The sequence below is a fragment of the Orbicella franksi genome, chromosome 15 (genome assembly GCF_964199315.1).
Source record: "Orbicella franksi chromosome 15, jaOrbFran1.1, whole genome shotgun sequence".
NCBI lineage: Eukaryota > Metazoa > Cnidaria > Anthozoa > Scleractinia > Merulinidae > Orbicella > Orbicella franksi.
In genome coordinates this window covers 4,076,043-4,096,318 of record NC_138159.1, presented here as the reverse complement: position 1 = coordinate 4,096,318, position 20,276 = coordinate 4,076,043, and the positions used below count along the sequence as shown (strand labels likewise).

The following is a 20,276-nucleotide window of genomic DNA, read 5'->3' as shown; positions in this document are numbered from 1 at the left end:
ATTATCCTCAAAGCAATTAGTCGATAAGACAGATTAGTTAAGCTTGCCGAAAAGAATTTACGTAACAACGGAATATTCCATCGCGTTAGGAACATGGGTCATAAAATAAATATGTGATATGATTTGTATCTATTATTTCTCTTTTTTAAGTTCGCCGAACTCAGACTGAAACAGGGACGAGACTAAGGCAGTTACTTGTGAACCAATATTTCTTTCAATTTCGAGGTGTGAAGAGTACTTCCAATGAAAATTCCTTCTGGCTGCTCATAAATAATGCTTCGTGGTTTGTTCAAAATTGGATTTTGTTTTTCATTTACATCAATAGGTGGTAAATGTAAATGTATCAATATCGCTTTTAGTTCTGAAAAAAGGAATCATTTTCCCTAAATTCAAGCTGCGAAATCACTAAATTCGCACGTGCTGAATATATATAATCACATTAACAGCGAAACAGAGAATATATGCTCACTGGGAAGTCATTAACCTTCCAAAGGAAACGGGAATTTATGAATCAAATTACCCCTTAAATATAACTGACTGAAAAATTGCTGTCACTCGTTCAGTTTCAACGTAGTGAAACGCAGTTGTATCGGGTCTGAATATTTGACGTAAAAGTAAGATATCAGAACTCTTGGAAAATGCTGGACTATAGTAACTTAAGCAATGGAAATGACTCAGCAATGGGTGAAAACCCTTCGCCTGAAGTTTTTGTCATCGTGAACTGTGCCATAAATGTGCCATTGATCTTCGTAGCCATTATCGGTAACTCACTCGTGTTAGCCGCCATTTTGAAAACTCCCTCGCTTCAACGTTCTCCTTCCATAGTTTTCTTGAGTAGTCTCGCTGTTTCAGATCTTCTTGTTGGTTCTGTCGTTCAGCCACTTTTCATCTCCAGCGGACTTGCTCAGAACTTTTTCCTTGGAAGCCTGTGGCTCAAAGTTGGCTTTGTTTGCTGTGGCTTTTCTCTTAGTACAATGACCGCCATAAGTCTGGACCGCTTTTTAGCTCTTCATTACCACATAAACTACGCTGGGTTTATGACTATCTCAAGAGTCATCGCTATCTTAGCAACAATATGGGCCATCAATATTCTTCTGCCATTTATCTACACTTGGAGCCCGAAAACGTATTACCAAATTGTCGCACTAGCCATGTTCCTTTATCTCTCGATTTCGACGTTTTCCTACTTCAGAATTTACCGCATTGTTCGCAAGCATCAGGCGCGCATTTACGCTCAACAACAGGCGGTGCAATTACCTAATCAAGAAGCTGGAGATAGCCTGATCTTCATGCATTTAAAGAGGAGTGCAATGAACACGTTTGTTTTCTACATCGTCATGATTTTGTGTTTCTCACCTGTTTTCGTTGATATGTCTATTTCTCTGTCTAAAGGTCAAGAAAACGCGCGAGGCTTCACTACAACAGCAGTGTTCATGAATTCGTCCATTAATCCAATTTTGTACTCGTGGCGTCTTGCTGAGCTTAGAGCTGCCGTGGTCAAGATACTGAGAAAATTGTGTTGTAGGAAGCCCTGAGGAACGCCACACACTTTGAATTCGGTATGCTTCCTTAATATGCTTATTTGTCCGTTCATTCGGCAGGAAAAGCCTATAGTGCTTAAAATTAAAACAACAAAATCGAAAAGAGTGACTAGAGAGTTCCGTAAAGTCACCATTTAGGTATTCAAAAGGTTCACAGTTTAATGATTAGGTACGAATTGTGTTTGCTGCAAATTCTGTTATGGATTGAAAAACGCTGAAAACATTTATTTTTTTTACTGTGGCTGTAATACATTACCAAGTAGTTTTCTAAATGCACATCATTTTCAGGCTGACAACTGAAAGAACACTACAAAGGTAAACATGAGGTTTAATCAGCGAAGAAATACGTCAGGATTTACGCATCAAAATTATTAGTAGATATCTATCATTGAACCCAAAATTTGACGATCGATCTGAAAGAAGGAAATTTGCATCATATCATTGAATTTAACTTTTTTGTTTGCTTGTTTATTTTCTTTTGTCTTACTGTCTCTTTCTAACGACTCTATGCTAATCGTCTCTGATATCTGGTATCTGATTCAGTTACTAAATTGAATGCAAAAGTATTTTTTTTTATCACTTTGTAACGTTGAAGTAGCATATTCCAGGATATAAGCTGCCCCTTTAAATCTCATCTTGGTGGTAGTCTTCTCCAATATCGTTCGCAGTCACTTGTGTGTCCAATAAGGTTGAACAAAATTGTTATGCATGACCTGGAGCGACTATTTAGATTAATGCCGTTTAATGAAAGTACTGTCATGCAAGGACTAGTTCATCTAGTGCCCACGCCTCACGCTGTTTGGCCTTGAACGTTGGGGATCTGGGTTCCATATTTAAACATGAGTTAAATCGGTGACCGCCTTGATGATATCGCCTGAGGGCTTTTACATAAACTACGTGATTGAATTGTGATTTTAATTTGAATGGATTCTAGAGATTCTTGCTCGCTCAAACGAAATCTGATGAATTATCTGTCAGCGCGTAAGGAATATTTATCACGAAAGATCTAAGCTAATGTTAACTTGTCGTTTGCAATACAATGGAAAGAATAAACAAAGTTAAAATTTGTAAATACAGTAAATCATGGTATAGTCTGATCAGCTTACAAGTAAATTAACAACTTCAGGTGAATCGATGACGAAGTAATCTCCACGAGCACTAGCGAAATGCTTTCATTTGTCAGATTTTTACCCATTCTACAAGATCGAGGCTAAAACAACTCCAACTAGCTAATCGACAATACATGGATGATACCATCAACTGCTTTTTGCATGTTGCACAAAAAGCACGTTTTCAAGAATAATAGGCCGACTGATATGTGCGCCTAATTAACCGCGCGGCCATGGGCCGAGCGCGGTTCATGGTTTACCCGTGGTTTTTTTTTTTTCGACTTCGGTGCGAGCAGACCCAAGCTTCCACTCGGCCAAATTTTGAGTCACGCAACCTGTGATGTTTGCTCGCCAAAAGCTGTTGAAACAATAAATCTCATCTTTCGCGGGAATAAATTAAAAACCCAGCGCTCGTCAAAAATTATATTTTTTCACCAGAAATTTAGCTCGGAACATATACATATTTATATTTGTTTGAATCGTCGATGAAATGACCTTTTCCGGATATTTTTTCCTTCGGGGTCAGCCGAAACCTCAGATTACAAAATCACGCCGAACCCACATGTTGCAAAAAAATCTCTTCAAAACCCTGACTTCGAAGCGATATAACACTTCAGCGTTAATAGCTACCACACATCGGCAGGCGGTAAATCTATTCGTTAACAATCCAACTTTATCGTGTTAAAATTTCAGCGAAATCGAACAAAACCAGAATTAATTCGAATTTTTTTGTGACCTCACTTCCCAGACTTGTCCTAACAAAGGAAGCAACGGTCGCCCATAGCAACCGAAAAACACCAACATAACAAAGCCGACGTTTCGGCCAAAAAACTCCACAATTATCGCCTGAGAGTTTAAACTTGAATGGGAACATCTTTTTCGAACCTTTTTCAACTGATTTAGACGAAAGACTGGCCTCGGCGGGCTACAAAAACGACAAAGAGAAAAAACAGAACAAGACAGCAGAACAAGACGATAATATTTCATCGCGTGGCTTTCGACACGAAAACGAAAATACAGCTTACTTCTGGATAAATTCAGCCTTAGAAGCCAGCAACCGGTCCCAAATTACTTTCTGTATCCTTACAAATGTCCTGATTTCCATCTCCGAAAGATTTTGCCCCAATTTTGAGCAAATAAACATTTCGCCGGCGGCGACCGCCATTACGGTGGCTTGCATACTAAATTAGCTAACGTAACAAAATTCTCCCGAGGGGGGGGGATACGACAAATTTGGTGAGAATCAAAAGTAACGCCAATTTTCTGTCACGTTTTCAATCTGTGGTCACTGGAGTGACCAAAATCGATACATCGGTCGGGATAGGGTTTTTTTATGACTTGTGTGACTACTTTGCTAGCCCTTTACTCGTGGAAAACACCAATTAAATTTAATCATGACTTTTAAGAAAGAAAGCTGTTGTTAATAGTGTTATTATTGTGTCGTTGATATCATTCATGCCCATACATATCCCGAAGAAAGTTCTAGATTAAGACCATTAAGTCATCGGAGATTTGTCAAAGGCTACCACTGATGGTGCAATAATACAGTTTGTGTTGATCAAGTGATGTGATGTCTACAGTAAGAAAAGAATCATCAATGAGTGCTTTGGAATGTGCACTGCGTTCCGACGGTAGTGCTAAGCGAACAGTTAAATTTTAAAAGCGCGGTTATAAGATCTAACAGATCTTCTTGTTTTTTTCGACTTCGGTGCGAGCAGACCCAAGCTTCCACTCGGCCAAATTTGGAGTCACGCAACCTGTGATGTTTACTCGCCAAAAGCTGTTGAAACAATAAATCTCATCTTTCGCGGGAATAAATTAAAAACCCAGCGCTCGTCAAAAATTATATTTTTTCACCAGAAATTTAGCTCGGAACATATACATATTTATATTTGTTTGAATCGTCGATGAAATGACCTTTTCCGGATATTTTTTCCTTCGGGGTCAACCGAAACCTCAGATTACAAAATCACGCCGAACCCACATGTTGCAAAAAAATCTCTTCAAAACCCTGACTTCGAAGCGATATAACACTTCAGCGTTAATAGCTACCACACATCGGCAGGCGGTAAATCTATTCCTTAACAATCCAGCTTTATCGTGTTAAAATTTCAGCGAAATCGAACAAAACCAGAATTAATTCGAATTTTTTTGTGACCTCACTTCCCAGACTTGTCCTAACAAAGGAAGCAACGGTCGCCCATAGCAACCGAAAAACACCAACATAACAAAGCCGACGTTTCGGCCAAAAAACTCCACAATTATCGCCTGAGAGTTTAAACGTGACTGGGAACATCTTTTTCGAACCTTTTTCAACTGATTTAGACGAAAGACTGGCCTCGGCGGGCTACAAAAACGACAAAGAGAAAAAACAGAACAAGACAGCAGAACAAGACGATAATATTTCATCGCGTGGCTTTCGACACGAAAACGAAAATACAGCTTACTTCTGGATAAATTCAGCCTTAGAAGCCAGCAACCGGTCCCAAATTACTTTCTGTATCCTTACAAATGTCCTGATTTCCATCTCCGAAAGATTTTGCCCCAATTTTGAGCAAATAAACATTTCGCCGGCGGCGACCGCCATTACGATGGCTTGCATACTAAATTAGCTAACTTAACAAAATTCTCCCGAGGGGGGGGGGGATACGACAAATTTGGTGAGAATCAAAAGTAACGCCAATTTTCTGTCATGTTTTCAATCTGTGGTCACTGGAGTGACCAAAATCGATACATCGGTCGGGATAGGGTTTTTTTATGACTTGTGTGACTACTTTGCTAGCCCTTTACTCGTGGAAAACACCAATTAAATTTAATCATGACTTTTAAGAAAGAAAGCTGTTGTTAATAGTGTTATTATTGTGTCGTTGATATCGTTCATGCCCATACATATCCCGAAGAAAGTTCTAGATTAAGACCATTAAGTCATCGGAGATTTGTCAACGGCTACCACTGATGGTGCAATAATACAGTTTGTGTTGATCAAGTGATGTGATGTCTACAGTAAGAAAAGAATCATCAATGACTGCTTTGGAATGTGCACTGCGTTCCGACGGTAGTGCTAAGCGAACAGTTAAATTTTAAAAGCGCGGTTATAAGATCTAACAGATCTTCTTGTTACATGTAAACTTGAAAAGGTTTGTTTTGAAGTCGATGCTGTGCTCCACCGGTGGCTTGGCAACTTAACGAAATGTGCCTAAAGCTCTTAGTTCGAAGAATTCAGATGTGTATAAAAGTTAGACCATCCGAATATTCGTTTGCTGGCGATTCTTGTAAACTGAGATATTGACAATTCACAGCTGCACGAAACCTATACTAACTGCCCTAGTTATTAATCACAACATGCAAAACAATTCACGCTTCACGAACCTTTGATGTTTGTTCTGCTCCAGTAGTTTGAGTCTGTTGGCAACTCTTTCAGGACATTGTAGTTTATAACCGTGATGAAGACGAAAGAAATCGAAGAAACTACAAGCATCAAACGGCCGCATTGTTTCCGCCGCAGCCATGGCATTATTTCTTCTGAGCAAGGACTGGTACTGGACGAACGGCTTTCGCTCAGTAATGGAATATGTATTAGCTATAATTCAGAAGCAAGTTCGAGTTAGCGCTCGAAATAATGCTTTCCATGCTCAAATAACGTTGTAAGTTATTTAGTTTACTTTTACTTACCTCTGTAATGATGTATGACCTCGATACACGCGCTATCGTCTTGTTGCGTAAGCGGTCGACACACGACAAGGCATTAGCCTTCCAGGCATGTGACCGATGTAAATTCACCCAAATGTCCTCTGAGAAAGAGTTTGAAGATTTGGTTAACTCGCCTGCGTGGCTGGCGGTTTAGTCGATTGGGCTTGCGCACACTTAAAAAGTACTAAGCATCCAGTGACGCTTTTGCGACACAGACGCTAACCGGAAGTTGAAAGTTCTCGTTCCAGGTGTTCACTACAGCTTTTTGGTCAGCACAGTTTGGTTTAAAATACAGACACAACGACTTTCCAGTTGATCCTATGACGTCAAAAGGGCGCCAGAATTAGCTCCATTCCTCTTCCGGTTGCCGTCCGCGTCTCGAAATCGTCGCTGCTTAAGTTCGCTTGAGTAATCACGTACGTAGGTTTGTTTCATAAAATCTAAACTGGCAATAATTCATTGAGGAAAACGCATAAACTGCACGGCTGAAAGACAAATACAGAACTGTTACAAAGCTTTGTAGAAAAATTAAAGCGAATTATTTTTTTTTCCTCATAATTTCGAAAGAAAAAAATGTTGTGAGCCCCCTCAAAGATCGGTTACTTGAATTCTGATTGGTTCTCTTAGTAGCGTTACGAATTTTGCAGTATTCACCACTTAGATGGACCTCTCGCTAATTAAAAATTCGGCTAATTGTTTTTTCAATTAATTTAATAAAATGAAACAGTTATTTGTTAAGTAGAAATGCTTTTAACTTCATGTTTGGAAGACAATTTTAGTTCAATTTTCACAAAAGCGACGTGAGAAACGCAAATAAATGCTTACCTTTCGAGCGCGTTTACCGAGAATGGATCGCGGAGAGGCATCAATTTATCAGCAGATTAAAAAGAGCCATTGTAATAAATATTTTATTGAACTAGCTTGTCAGTCAGTAGGAGAAAAGTGGTCGATTTCTTTAAATGCAGGTTTATGGACCTCGCCTGCGGTTCGGTCCATTAACCTGTAAAATAAGGAACTACGTCGAACAATTTATTTTCAGTACTGACCTCACGCTTGTTCAGTAACATAAAATTCTTCCTTTTTATTGGCCGAGAGCCAAACACGTGACCTGCAAATAACTACCTACAAATAATGGTCTGCTCATGCGTAATACCATCTAGATGTGTTTTGCTGCAAATAATATTCTGCTCATGCGTTATTGTAACCATGATCACTGGTGAAAATGGCAGATTGCTCCCATAAGCTGTCAGAATGTGATTTAAATAAGAAAACAAATTTGGTGATCGACTGATAATACAATTATTGAACTCGGTTACTGCAAGATATTGTTATTTTTCAGTGTCTCGCAGATCAATTATTTGCCTCAGCCTTCGGCTTCGGCAAATAATTGATCTGCTCGCCACTGACAAATCACGATATTTTGCTCAACCTCGTACAATAATTGTTAATTATATTTCATACTGCATGACTCGGATACTTTGTAGCACATAAATTATACTTCTGTGAGACTACAAGCGGTTTGGCCAGTTTGATAACTGATTCAAACTTTCTTCAACTCAATAGACCTTTTCTGCATTCCACTCCAGTGCGTTCGAACAATAGCACCAGAGCGAGGTTGGGGTGGACATTTTCATATATTTGCTGTATTTTTGTCCACCCCGTCCTCGACTCGACGCCATTGTTTGTTGGAATGCGGAAAAGGTCTATTCACAAGAGTATTGAGTTTAATTTATGGACAAGCCTTAAGCCTGTAGTACTTCTTAAGAAGTACTACAGGAAAATGACAGCCACAGGTTATTTGATTCAGAGTACTTGACGTAGTATATCCAATGATTGATGTCTATGACAACTTTATGGTGGCATTGGTTTTAATTATTGTAGTGCGTTAGGAAGCAGCTGACAAGCTCGGGTGACAAGCAAAGTTCATTTAGAGCACCCCTGTCTTTTTTTTATTTTGGAGTTTCCCCCCCCCCCCCCCCCCGTGCTCTCTGATTCACTCGTGTTTCTGTCATATCGGCGTCATATCACGTCGCAGATAGCCAACTGACAAGTTCTCAATGTACTCTATCATTGTTCACGTAAGTTGCGAAAGAAGGAACACAACTTCAAAACCGATAAATAATTTAGGCAAGCATTTTCAGCAAATAAATTTTTAGAAAAGCATTGAAAACCCAAAAGATGTTTACACCTTTGATTACAATATGACATATGAACAATTTGCGCTTTCAGTCCATATTGACCTTAAGTTTATTTTCTTCTAAAAATAGTAGTCAAATATTTTGCTCCTGATTAGTATAAGATTACACTTCAGATTGAATTGACCATTTTGAATTGACATTTTTATTCAAATAAGAACAGTGATAAGATTTTTTCGGTGTTGGGTTGATTTTATAAACTACAGGACAACTGCGAGCGAGGTTCGCAACGCGTTTTGAACATGTGGAACCATTTCAACGAAACTGGTACCACCAACTCCACTGTAAAGAACGGTTCACGAACTGCCAAAATTTGTCTTATGCCTGAGGTTGTCATAATCGTTAACTGTGCTTTAAATGTTCCGCTGATGCTCATATCCATTGTGGGAAACTGTTTGGTGCTAGCGGCCATAACGAGGAGCCCTTCACTTCGAACACCTTCCATGTTGTTCCTGTGCAGTCTGGCTGTTTCGGACCTTCTCGTTGGCTTCGTCGTTCAACCACTTTATATCGCCAGTGGATTTACAAGAATCAATGTTCTAGACAATTTGTGGTTCCTCGTTTCATTTGCTACGTGTGGGATTTCTCTTTGTTCAATAACTGTGATTAGTGTAGACCGATTTTTGGCTCTCCATTATCATATGCGCTATCCCACCTTGGTGACCAAGTCCCGCGCAATTCTGACATTGGCACTAATGTGGATTTTTATTTGCATTCTATCCGGAATCTACTGTTTAAATCGGAACGTCTATTTTCTTGTTATAGCTCTTGGAGTTGGCTTATGTCTCTTGATCTCAATCGTGGCTTACATTGGGATTTTTCGTGTCGTTCGGCATCAGCAGTTGCAGATTCACACTCAGCAACAGGCAGTACAAGTTAGGACTGTGGACGTCTCTAACATGAGGAAATTAAAGAGAAGTGCATTGAACTCTTTTGTATTTTTCATAGTAATGGTGCTGTTTTATGTGCCAATGTCTGTTGCAATGGCCGTTTATCTCATAACCGAGGAGTGGGAACATGCTTGGGGCTTTACAACAACGGCAGTCTTTATGAACTCATCCATAAATCCATTTTTGTATTGTTGGAGACTTGGTAAGCTGCGAAAAGCAGTTGTAAAGACAGTGAAGAAGATATTGTCTAAACAGTCATAAGTAGCAGAAAATACACTACGTATTCATGACTGTCTGTCATGTATTTAGACGAATTCCTGCATTAAGCGGGTTAATCATAGCACAAGGAAATGAAAACAAATTTTCATGACGCTTGTAGTACATAACTAACAGTAATCAGAAAAAGAAACTACCTTTTTGTCTTAAACGTTTACATGTTAATCTAAAAAACCAAGATATTGTACGTGACAATTTTTCCAACTGTAAATTCAAATAAAAAAATTATTATCAAGTATAGAGATTAAAATTTTGGCCGAAGAATGAGTTGGCAATATAGCATTCATCAGTATTTTCCGCTCAAAGTGCTTCTTCCGGCCTCTTTGTCAAATCTATGATGTAGTTTCGTCTGATGTCATAGAAGTTTGAGCGTCACTTTATCTCCGGAAGAAAACAATTTGCTAATATCAGAGAGTTTTGCCAGTTTAATGAAAACCTTTGTGTCTATAAGCTGCTGTTTTTCAAAGTTGTGTGAGAAATACTTTTAAAGCTAGAACAATGTTTTCACTCTATCGATTAACTGAAATTTGTCGGTTGGGGGGTTTCAAAGTGACTGTATTGGCACTACAGGAAATGTCTCCATTAAAATAGAAGTTGTTTGGCCAAGGCAAAGAAATTTCGTTGTAAATATCAAATAAGATCTCGATCCGTCGTGACGCCAGATGATTTGGCTTGGCGCGCTGAGAAACAGAAGAAGGCTTCCTAATATTAGCGATTACATTTTTCAAGCTAAATATAGATACTATGATTTATGTAATGTTTATTTTTCTTCTTCAACGTTTAATATAGCATTTTTTCATGTCAAGACAACTGATAATGTGAGAATAGCTTGTTAAGAAAATATTCTCTTTTTCTATCCTTTAGACGCCAACTGGCGCATAGGGCATCAATGCAACAAGACTTCTCTGTCACTGACGGTCCTTGGCAAACCTGCGGCTTGTTCCCAGTTGAGGTTTAGAGCCTGAAGTTCTACCTCTGCAGTCGTTGTTCAGGTAGATTTGGGACAAGAAAATATTTTAGGATGTATGATTTACCAATCTCGTTACTTAGCTAAATTCCTACAATTTTTTTTCCTTCTTTTTTTTTTTTCCTATTCTAGGCACGCTATAAGCCAGCTCCAAAAGGCAAACTGCGCTGTCAACAAAACTTTAGTGTGTTGTATACTGTGTACCGTTAAAACTCTAGTGTGTGACCATTCACACGAAAGCTATTGAGCAGTACTTCCATGGGGCGCGGTAAAATGCTTCAAAGTTATGCAATGTTGAAAATATGATATACCGGCGACAATTAAGAGGCTTTACTTTTGCCTAAATATTGACAATACTCTATGTTTAAATCATGAATCTCTGTGTAACAAAATTACTTGAAAATAAAAATTTCCTTATTTGGTTTTATTTCCATCAAGGCTAATTTAAAGTTTGCATGTCGCTATCACCACAAATGTGTTCTCCTGCAAGACTTATATATTTCTATATTGTAATTAAATTCAAAATATATGATTTTTTTCTTTCTCGTGACGTGACTTAACTTGCCTTTTCTGAATTTTTTTTTTTTTCATTCCGAGTCTTATAAAACAGATAAAACGCCTAACCATAACCTTAGCTCCTTCATAAATAGAACATAAACCATAAGAGAGATAAAATACATGAAGCAACCGTCAAGCTTGGGGGATTCATTAAGCTATGCCAAAGAAATAAACTCAGATTAACAAGACTGTAAATTAGAAAACTTCTTCATCTTGATACTTAACAAAATGGCTGTCATAGAAACATCTTCTAGTTTGTGTAATGTAAGGTATCTGCGTAATAGTCAACGCACAATGTATGGTTCTTCTATCCCCACCGAGATATTGAACAGAAATTTTCAAACTCATTAATTAATCGCGGCATCAAAATGAAGCAAAGGAAACTGTAACCGTGACAGTGTTTGGATATCTGATCTTAATTAGATTTTGCCGTTCTCCCCTTAGCTTGAGTTTTGATTGAAAAGATATATTAAACACAAAAGTATGCTTGTCAAACAGGATCAAAATGTCGAAGAGTGATATTTATGTACCGAGTTGCCATATTTATGTCCAAATTACATTATATATATCCAAAGTGCAATATATATGTCCAAAACTGCGATATGTATATCCAAATCCGGCGACCTGTTTTCGTTTTATATATAACAGTCAAATGATTTTACATATTTCAATACAGTTTCGATATAAATATTTCACGGACTTTTCTCGATATATATTTCATGCGGTCAGTATTTCATGTAAGTCTACATGACCTGTCCCGCATCTCGCGAGCATGACGTCGAGGCCGACATGTGAGTGGACGACTTTGCAAAACAGCAATATGGCGGCGGAAGAGGGGCATTTCAAATTCTGCTCTTCTCCTCCGTAAAGTAATAGGAGAAGCTCCCAATAAACGTGCCACATCCGCCCATCGAAATCCTTCCTCTCTAAGTATTCTAATTTGAGTGTCAGTCATCATATACCTTGGTCTTCCGGTTCTTCCTGTATGCTCTACAGCGGAAAGATTTTGAACAGTGGCTTGTCCCTCAATTTCAAATTGTCTACTAAAACTTCGAGCATCAAGCGCTTCTCGAAGATTTCCCATTGTATCCATTAACAAAGCCAAATCTCGCACAAAATTAACTTGATCGGGCCGCGATTCGTCCACTCTAGCTAACAACAACCTCACAGCTCGTTCATAATCTTCAAGTCTGCGACATCAGAATTCTGCACTGTCCACTTGGTTAGTAGTCAAGTGATTTCTTGCTCCTCGTATGACTCCCACCAGAGAATCGAAGAACGAATCGATGTTCGGTATCCACCGAACCGCCATATTGTCATGCTGGGGGATGCGGGACAGGTCCTGTGGACTTAAATGAAGTCCGCCGCCATATTGCTGTTTTGCAAAGTCGTCCACTCACATGTCGGCCTCGACGTCATGCTCGCGAGATGCGGGACAGGTCATGTAGACTTACATGAAATACTGACCGCATGAAATATATATCGAGAAAAGTCCGTGAAATATTTATATCGAAACTGTATTGAAATATGTAAAATCATTTGACTGTTATATATAAAACGAAAACAGGTCGCCGGATTTGGATATACATATCGCAGTTTTGGACATATATATTGCACTTTGGATATATATAATGTAATTTGGACATAAATATGGCAACTCGGTACATAAATATCACTCTTCGACATTTTGATCCTGTTTGACAAGCATAGAAAAAGTATTTTCTGGATTATGAGAGAGGGTTAAGAGTCGAAAACCTTCCCAACATTATATCTCTGTTTCTTGCCCATATCGTTTTAACACAGTTATATTTGGTTGGCAATTTGAGCTTCTCGAGTTATCTGTTGCTACATATATTAAAAGGCAAGATATAGTTTGGAGGCAATATCTTAATGCGTGCTATTCCTAGAAGCAACTTTCACGAAACGATAATCGTCTGAAGTCTGTCTCTCTAAGAAAATAATGGTTGAAAAATCTGTAAATTGAACATATTGTGCAAATAACACATTTTCACTTATTTTAGAACTTAACAGGCGTGTTGCGTGTTTGTTTATAACGTAATAAAATTAAAAAAAAAAATTCTAGACACAGCAAAATGTGCAGTAAAAACGTATTTGCACTATAGTTGGGTTGGTGTCCTCGCTCATTTTAAGAGGAACACCTGGTATATGCTCCAGTTTAATCCAATATTTGTCTAAGGAAAAACCTAGATCAAGTCACCAACGCCCTCAAACTATATTTCTTATATAACTAAAACCGCAACATAATATACTTTGCATCTTTTGCTATATTTTAGTTATTTCTAACATAACCAAGCTAAATAGTTCTCATTAAAACCTTACCCGGATATTAAGCAACTCGTAATGAACCCTGAAAATTCTCACGCCCTTTTTCACCCGCGTGGGAGTGTGTTAAGCTTAAGCCTCGCATATAAATGGCGTCTTTGCGGTTTAACTAGTTATCTAAAGTAGTATCATATCTGTTAGCTCGAGAAACCTCAGGCTTCCTCTCCTACCCGCGTGGGCGCCTGGTGTGTGCAACTATAGTTGATAGTTTCTGACGCAAAGCCTATGTAATTCTAAGTTAGTGGTTGTAGGCTAACTGTACTTAAGTTGTAGCGTGAGAGATGTCTCGGCTAGTGCTCGGCCCTTATCAGTTGAAATAATAACTCCCATGAATTTATATCGCACGTTGTAGAGGCCCAAAATTGTCGTATCCTGGCTGCCGCAATTTTGCCGAGGAAAACCAATTTGGCAAAACGCGACGAGCCAGAAATATCACATTCTTTGAAGATAAAAATCGCGTTGGCCGGAGAACGCATAGGCGAGTAGCTATCAGTAATCTGTATATAAAGGAGCACTATCATCAGAATTTCACTGCATTTTTGGTTAAAAATGACACCAATGTATTGACCAAGTACCTGTGCTCATCAGTACATAGATTAAAATAAAGGGAAAGCAAATTGTAGTTAGTTTTAGCAATTGGGCTAGACTCAAGAGCAGAGTTTAATGGCCTTGAGTCTAGCAAAATCTTATAGTAATGCTGTAACCATTCCATTTACATATACTGCAAACAATTTTTATGGAAATTGCATCTAATTAGATACTACTCGGGCTCATTTCGGCTTTGGCCATGTCAGGTGATGCTAGTCGCACACCGGGGTTACTGCCTGGGCATAAAGGCTTTAAGAAAAACCAGCTATGTCTGTTTTTAAAACTAGATTTTTTTTGAAAAAAAAAAGGAAAACACTATGAAAACAAATTCAATAAGAATGGATGGATGGAGAGTATGAGGATATTGTCAGGAAATTGTCCGCCAGAGAAAACGCCGGATTCTATAGCAAAATTTACCACTGTCAGAATCTTTCTGTAAAATATTTACCTCATCAGCATAAATGATTCAGTTTTTGATGGTGCTACAAAAATATCAATGGCATGGCACGATTAACTGCCCCAAGCAATTTGAACCCGTAGTATTAAGGAATATTTTGTTATGTGATATCGTTTAAAACCCCAAGTTTAAAATAAATGGAACGTATATGGTTTATTAGCGCTTTTGTACCTCAGAAATTTGTCCGTTATTTTAAATGAAATATCTCCTTCAGTATTTTGCCTAAAGGCTGCTGATAATATCAGCAATTTCTAAGTATCACACACTTTTTGAGTGTCTAGAGACAAAATTAATTTTACCTAGCATGATGTCATTTTTGTACAAAATCGGATAAAATCTAAACACTGATGTCAGGAAATCTCAGGAAAATCAATGTCCGAAGCGAAAAGCGAGCGATGTGGTTAAAAGTTCAACCCATTGAAATTTTCGCCGTTTCAAGACGGGAGTGACAACAACCTACACAGTATTGACACTCTTGCATGCTGAAAACTTTCAACCATTCGGGCGCTAGTATTAAATTGAATAATTCATTTAACTAATAGCAAGTAATTTCCTTCTGTCAATAGCTCCCTGTTTCAGTTAATGGCCATTACTGTAAGTGAAATTGCCCTCTCCGTATAGAAATTTTAATTAACTTTTTCATTTCGCACACACGTTTTTATAACACATCTTACACTTAAACACGGGGTAGCTTTAATCATGCAGAGTTGAAATTTTTGTTCTAAAATGTTCGACTTTTTCGAAAGGTAAAGTTATTTAAATGTTTCCATGAAAGGATTTTTTTAACTTGTTAATGAACGACTAGAACTTCACCAGAGACAAAAGCCACTATCAGTGACAGATGGCTATCTTGTTAGAATTTTCTATGCTTTGGAAATGTTTAACAAATTTGAATAAGTACAAGTTGACGTACACGTATGACTGAGGTAAATACCTCAGGCACTCATTATAGCAACGAAAGGTCAACCGTTCAATTCGTATTTCTGTGTAGCAAGGAGCTAGAAAAGGTTTTCATCTGGGTTTGGATTTACAAATTTACAAATTTCAGTTTGAACCAAAGGCAAAAGTTGACACATTTTGGTTACGCAGATCTTTCAGACTGGACAAAAAAATTGTCGGATACGTAAAATGAAAAAGGTTTTTAAAATAGCAGTCGTTGCGATAAGATCAACCGTCAGCTACAAGTTTATCAGTGTGAAAAAAATTAATGCCATCAAGAAATATGGAAATCTAACTTGGACTAACAAGACAGTTTAATCAAGGATAAACACAACAATTCATGCTACCAGAAATACATCTTCACAAAGATGAACCTCTACAATATTAGCACCAACAGAACTGTCAGTGATGAACAAATGGACAGTCGGCTGCATACAAACAAGACTCCTGGAAATATCGTCATCATAAACTGCGTTGTAAATGCCCCTTTGCTGCTTACGTCCATTCTTGGAAACTGTTTGGTATTCATCGCCATCTGGAGAACTGTGTCCCTTCGATCTCCCTCCATGATGTTTATCTGTAGTCTTGCTGTCTCCGACCTCCTTGTGGGTTTGATAGTGCAGCCTCTGTACATTGCAAATTTGCTAATAACAGTTCGTCTTTTGAAAATTCTGTCGTCCATGACGGCCTTCGCTGCTTGCGGTGTTTCCCTCGGTACAATGGCCGCTATAAGCTTTGATCGATATCTAGCCCTTCATTATCACATGCGATACACGGCCATAATAACGTCATCCCGTGCAATATCTGCATTAATTGCTACATGGGTGACCACGTTTCTTTTATCTTGCGTTATATTCTGGAATCCTTTAACTTTCGTGGCTATAATAGCCATCTTAATCAGCGTTTATCTTATCATTTCAGCTTATTTTTACAGCAAAATTTTCCAGATTGTTCGCCGACATCAACTACAGATTCGCCATCAAGAATGCAGCCCAGAGACCCCAAATGCACTTGGGTTGAATCAGAAGCGCTTGCATAAGAGCGCTTTTAACACGTTTGTGTTTTACATCTCTACAATTCTCTGTTATCTTCCAAGGTTTATTTCTGTACCTTTCAGTGCAAGTGATCCCTACATACACCACGAAACAGCTTGGATCTTTGCAGATACTTTGATATTCCTGAACTCAAGTATAAACCCAGCTTTGTACTGCTGGCGTCTTCGAGACTTGCGAGCTGCTGTGGTAAACACCCTTAGAGCAATGATCTACAGACAAACAGACGAACACTGACTCTTGACCATTAAAAATCTCTCAGTTTTCCCGTTCTTCAGAACCCTAAGGTTCTCTGAAAAAGCCGTCATCTTAAATAAATGAATAGTTCAGTAGGCCAGGGAAGCTTTTTTAATTCAAACGGGCAGAAAAATTGATCCCTATGGTCGGAACATCTGCGAAGAAACATATTAATTTTTTCCTTTTATTATATTATTTTATTATTTTATTTTACCATATGCTTATCTTTAATTTACATTGCCAAATAGTTTTACGTATTTCCTGTATTGCGAAAATATGCTACTTAAAAACACTTCCCAATGTAAAATTCTCACTGTACCTGAAGAAGGCTGGTTTCGCCAGCCGAAATATACTACAGCTTCAAAAAAATCATCCAACGTTGTGTCGGTTTCTGTTTTTATATTCTTCATTTCAATAGTTGACAGCTCAATATGGCAGTTAGGCGTGGCTTAAACAGACACGCTAATAAAAATGATCATAGGAACCCTTTGTATTTTACTGTCGAGTATACCATTACAGTAGGGGTAAATTCTACAAACTTTATGAAAGTTGATTACAGAAAAATGGGATACTTCATACCATGCCAACAAGGAGATGAAAACATTTTTTAAGTCTTGACGTCTCCAAAAACTCTCATATACCTCTCAATACGCGAGATGATGGCTGCATCAAAGGACCCTCTAAGTAATTTTTGTCCGTAAAAACCTAAATTGACAGTTCGAATCTTCTTTCTTTTATATAATGACAAGGCATTTATAACTTAAAGCTTCCGTTCATCAAATGTCTTCCGATAGCTAAAGACAGCTGTTCCTTGAGTTCTCACCAAATGCGTCTCCCCAGGAAAGGAGCGTCCGCTTGCAACAGCAGCTGAGTGTTACAAGTTGTCATTTGGCTAAATAGCAATTTGCCTGGTTATATTTGGCAAGCCAACTATTAATTTCGATTGAACCCTTCTACGAGTGTCTGATTGGTGTAGCATAAGCCACTAACCAACAAACAAACCTCATTTTGATTTTTCTAATTTTAGAGACTACTGTCGCTAGAGTTCAAACCATTTTGAAACCAGTGCCATCTGTCAAATTTAGACGCCCCCTGCATGTGTAGCCAATCAGACGTCGAATTTTACCTTCGGTTATACTGAGCTGAAGATTTCTCTGAGATGAATGATGATGAGGCCGAATGACGAATCAACCATCACCATCTAAATGTTGTTTTTGAAGCTTACAGCTAACTGTTTACACGTGTTCAGTAGTTCATTGACAAATTTTGAGGGTTTTCATGATGGTCAATTTCCTTTCTTGAGTGCTCTTGGGAATTTAATTATCCTGCGATGTTTCCAAATCTTCCTCGAAACGTCGCCGGAGACACGAGAAAACGTTGCTGATAGCGTACGTCAGCTCTCGAATCTCTTCACGGTGGCCAATTCACATTATCAACCCAGTTGATAAAACCAAATTATCTTGTTATATTTTCTTCCGACGCAGCACCACAGTTTCTTTAGAAACTTAGCCCCTCTGTTCATTACGAGTAGCTCAGCCGATCGGATTTTAGGATTTGGATTAGTATACTAGTAGAATTCTACCAATTACGTCCAGGAGTAATTAACTTTTAGTTTTCCAATCGACTTGCTGTGAGTTGTATTACAAAAAATTAAAGTGAAAAGGGGCAAATTGGGTGAAGAATGAAGTCTCAGGGCTTATTTTTTTACACTTACTTTATTTCCATTCAAGAAAGATTTAAAATACAACATTTTGAATTAGCATTTCGATTTATCTAGCTTGTCAATGTGAGTTATGTTTTTTTAACCTCTGAAAAAAAAAAAATTTTGTGTTTTTCTACAAAGCACTTGCCTAGCTGCCTTTAAAACTGCAGCGCGAAGTTCTCTAAGACGCCAGCAATACAAAAAAGGATTGATTGATGAGTTCATAAACACCACAGTGTCAGCAAAATTCCAAATCGTCGTCCAATCGTCCCTTGAAATGGTATACAGCGACAAGGAAATCAACATTGGTAGATAGCACAAAATGATAAAAACGTAAAATATAAACGACTTTATAGCACTGCTCTTTAATCGTATGATGTTAAATTTGTTTTCATCTGATCTTTGTATTGCTTGGCGTTGAAAGTGAATCCGTAACTGATCCTGTTGAACGATTCTAAAAATTCGGATGTATGAGAATGAGGATATCAAGAGACAAACGCATATGGCCACGCATGTGCCTGCAAAAAATATGATCTTATTCAAAAAGTAAAATCCCGACAGTGTTAACACGGCAATCCACATTGTTATCAACATGTAGGCAACACGACGGACGGTAACTATAGCAGCATATCTCAGGTGATAGTGAAGGGCGGCAAACCTGTCCAAGCTTATGCTAGTTATTGTGTAAAGAGAAACTCCGCATAACAAAAATTGAATTATTTCGGACATTCTCAATGTGGAGTATATACGTACTTTTGAAATCTCGGTAGCGATATAAAGCGGTTGCACGAGAATCCCAACTAGCACATCTGAAACGGCCAAGCTGCAGAGCAGGATTAGGGACGGTAAACGAAGCGAAGGAGTTCTCAAAATTGCAACCAAAACCAATGTATTGCCAATGATAGATGTGATCATCAATGGGGCATTCAGGACACTGTTTATGATGACAATTGATTTACGATGAGAAACTTCTTCAGAGTTTGAGTAATAACTTGCTGAATCATTCTTGCCTGACGTATTTCTGTCCATTGTGACGATTAGCAGTTCCAAAACATCCAAACTTCGGCAATCGAAGAGTTTGGTTTTTTCTCTGCTGAACTTCTTAGACAGCGCTTTTTAAGAGCCGCCGGCGATGTTCGATGGATTCCTCAAGTATAATTGCATCTGCAAATAAAAGGCCAGATCGACTTTGACTGAGAAAGTGTTTTGCCCAAAATACTGAAGTCCAGTTGTGTTCAAAGATGAAGTTGTTCGATTACCAATTCCAAACTGAAATACCAAACTTCAGAGATAGAAATGTGTTGCTGTTTTCCAAACTGAATCTTTCTGACAGTTCTTTTTTAGGAACCGTTGGTGGAGTTAGATAAAAGGTTAAAAGGCCAGATGGACAATTTACTGACAACGCGTTTGGCAAAAAATACTGTGGCCCAGTTGTGTTCAAACATAAAACGTTTAGTTACCGGAAATTAACATGTCTTTCTTGTGAAGGACTGATGATATCTATAGAAATACAGCGAGCCCTATACGCCAGTTGTCACTACGGCATATTACACTAAGATAAATGACAATAAGGTATTGTTTCACATCACAAGGTCGGATGTAATTTTTTTTATTGGAACAAATGATTTTGAAATTGAAGTTCGCGCAATTAAATTTTATGTAAATATTAAATTCAAATTAGACGTCTTTATGTCGCAGTGCAAACGTTAGACTTAAAAGCGTGAGAAAAACA

The 20,276-nt window shown here is 38.2% G+C and overlaps 5 protein-coding genes across 5 annotated transcripts in view; 3 read left to right on the top strand and 2 right to left on the bottom strand.

The window, feature by feature from the left end:
- Window positions 1-6,182, bottom strand: part of LOC145469038 (alpha-1,6-mannosylglycoprotein 6-beta-N-acetylglucosaminyltransferase A-like) — a 31,284-nt gene extending 25,102 nt beyond the window's left edge. The window contains exon 1 of the mRNA XM_081452690.1: window positions 6,020-6,182. Within this exon, the coding sequence (XP_081308816.1) occupies window positions 6,020-6,164 (145 nt within the window). The 5' untranslated portion in view covers window positions 6,165-6,182. The remainder of the gene's footprint in view (window positions 1-6,019) is intronic.
- Window positions 74-1,941, top strand: LOC145470333 (D(1) dopamine receptor-like). The gene has a single exon (XM_081454174.1). The coding sequence runs from the start codon at window positions 639-641 to the stop codon at window positions 1,533-1,535; it is 897 nt and encodes a 298-aa protein (XP_081310300.1). The 5' UTR covers window positions 74-638; the 3' UTR covers window positions 1,536-1,941.
- A 2,451-nt stretch (window positions 6,183-8,633) lies between the features above and the next one.
- Window positions 8,634-9,810, top strand: LOC145470770 (melanocyte-stimulating hormone receptor-like). Its single transcript, XM_081454604.1, has one exon. The coding sequence runs from the start codon at window positions 8,778-8,780 to the stop codon at window positions 9,684-9,686; it is 909 nt and encodes a 302-aa protein (XP_081310730.1). The 5' UTR covers window positions 8,634-8,777; the 3' UTR covers window positions 9,687-9,810.
- A 5,549-nt stretch (window positions 9,811-15,359) lies between these two features.
- LOC145470702 (adenosine receptor A2a-like) lies at window positions 15,360-17,005 on the top strand. The gene has a single exon (XM_081454518.1). The coding sequence runs from the start codon at window positions 15,922-15,924 to the stop codon at window positions 16,840-16,842; it is 921 nt and encodes a 306-aa protein (XP_081310644.1). The 5' UTR covers window positions 15,360-15,921; the 3' UTR covers window positions 16,843-17,005.
- A 1,638-nt stretch (window positions 17,006-18,643) lies between these two features.
- LOC145469045 (melanocortin receptor 4-like) lies at window positions 18,644-20,135 on the bottom strand. Its single transcript, XM_081452697.1, has one exon. The coding sequence runs from the start codon at window positions 19,571-19,573 to the stop codon at window positions 18,644-18,646; it is 930 nt and encodes a 309-aa protein (XP_081308823.1). The 5' UTR covers window positions 19,574-20,135.
- Window positions 20,136-20,276: the final 141 nt, after the last annotated feature.

What these genes read in the sequence shown, in the direction of transcription:
- LOC145470333 (XM_081454174.1), top strand. Translation starts at nt 639, where the DNA reads ATGCTGGACTATAGTAACTTAAGCAATGGAAATGACTCAGCAATGGGT.
- LOC145470770 (XM_081454604.1), top strand. Translation starts at nt 8,778, where the DNA reads ATGTGGAACCATTTCAACGAAACTGGTACCACCAACTCCACTGTAAAG.
- LOC145469045 (XM_081452697.1), bottom strand. Translation starts at nt 19,573, where the DNA reads ATGGACAGAAATACGTCAGGCAAGAATGATTCAGCAAGTTATTACTCA.
- LOC145470702 (XM_081454518.1), top strand. Translation starts at nt 15,922, where the DNA reads ATGAACCTCTACAATATTAGCACCAACAGAACTGTCAGTGATGAACAA.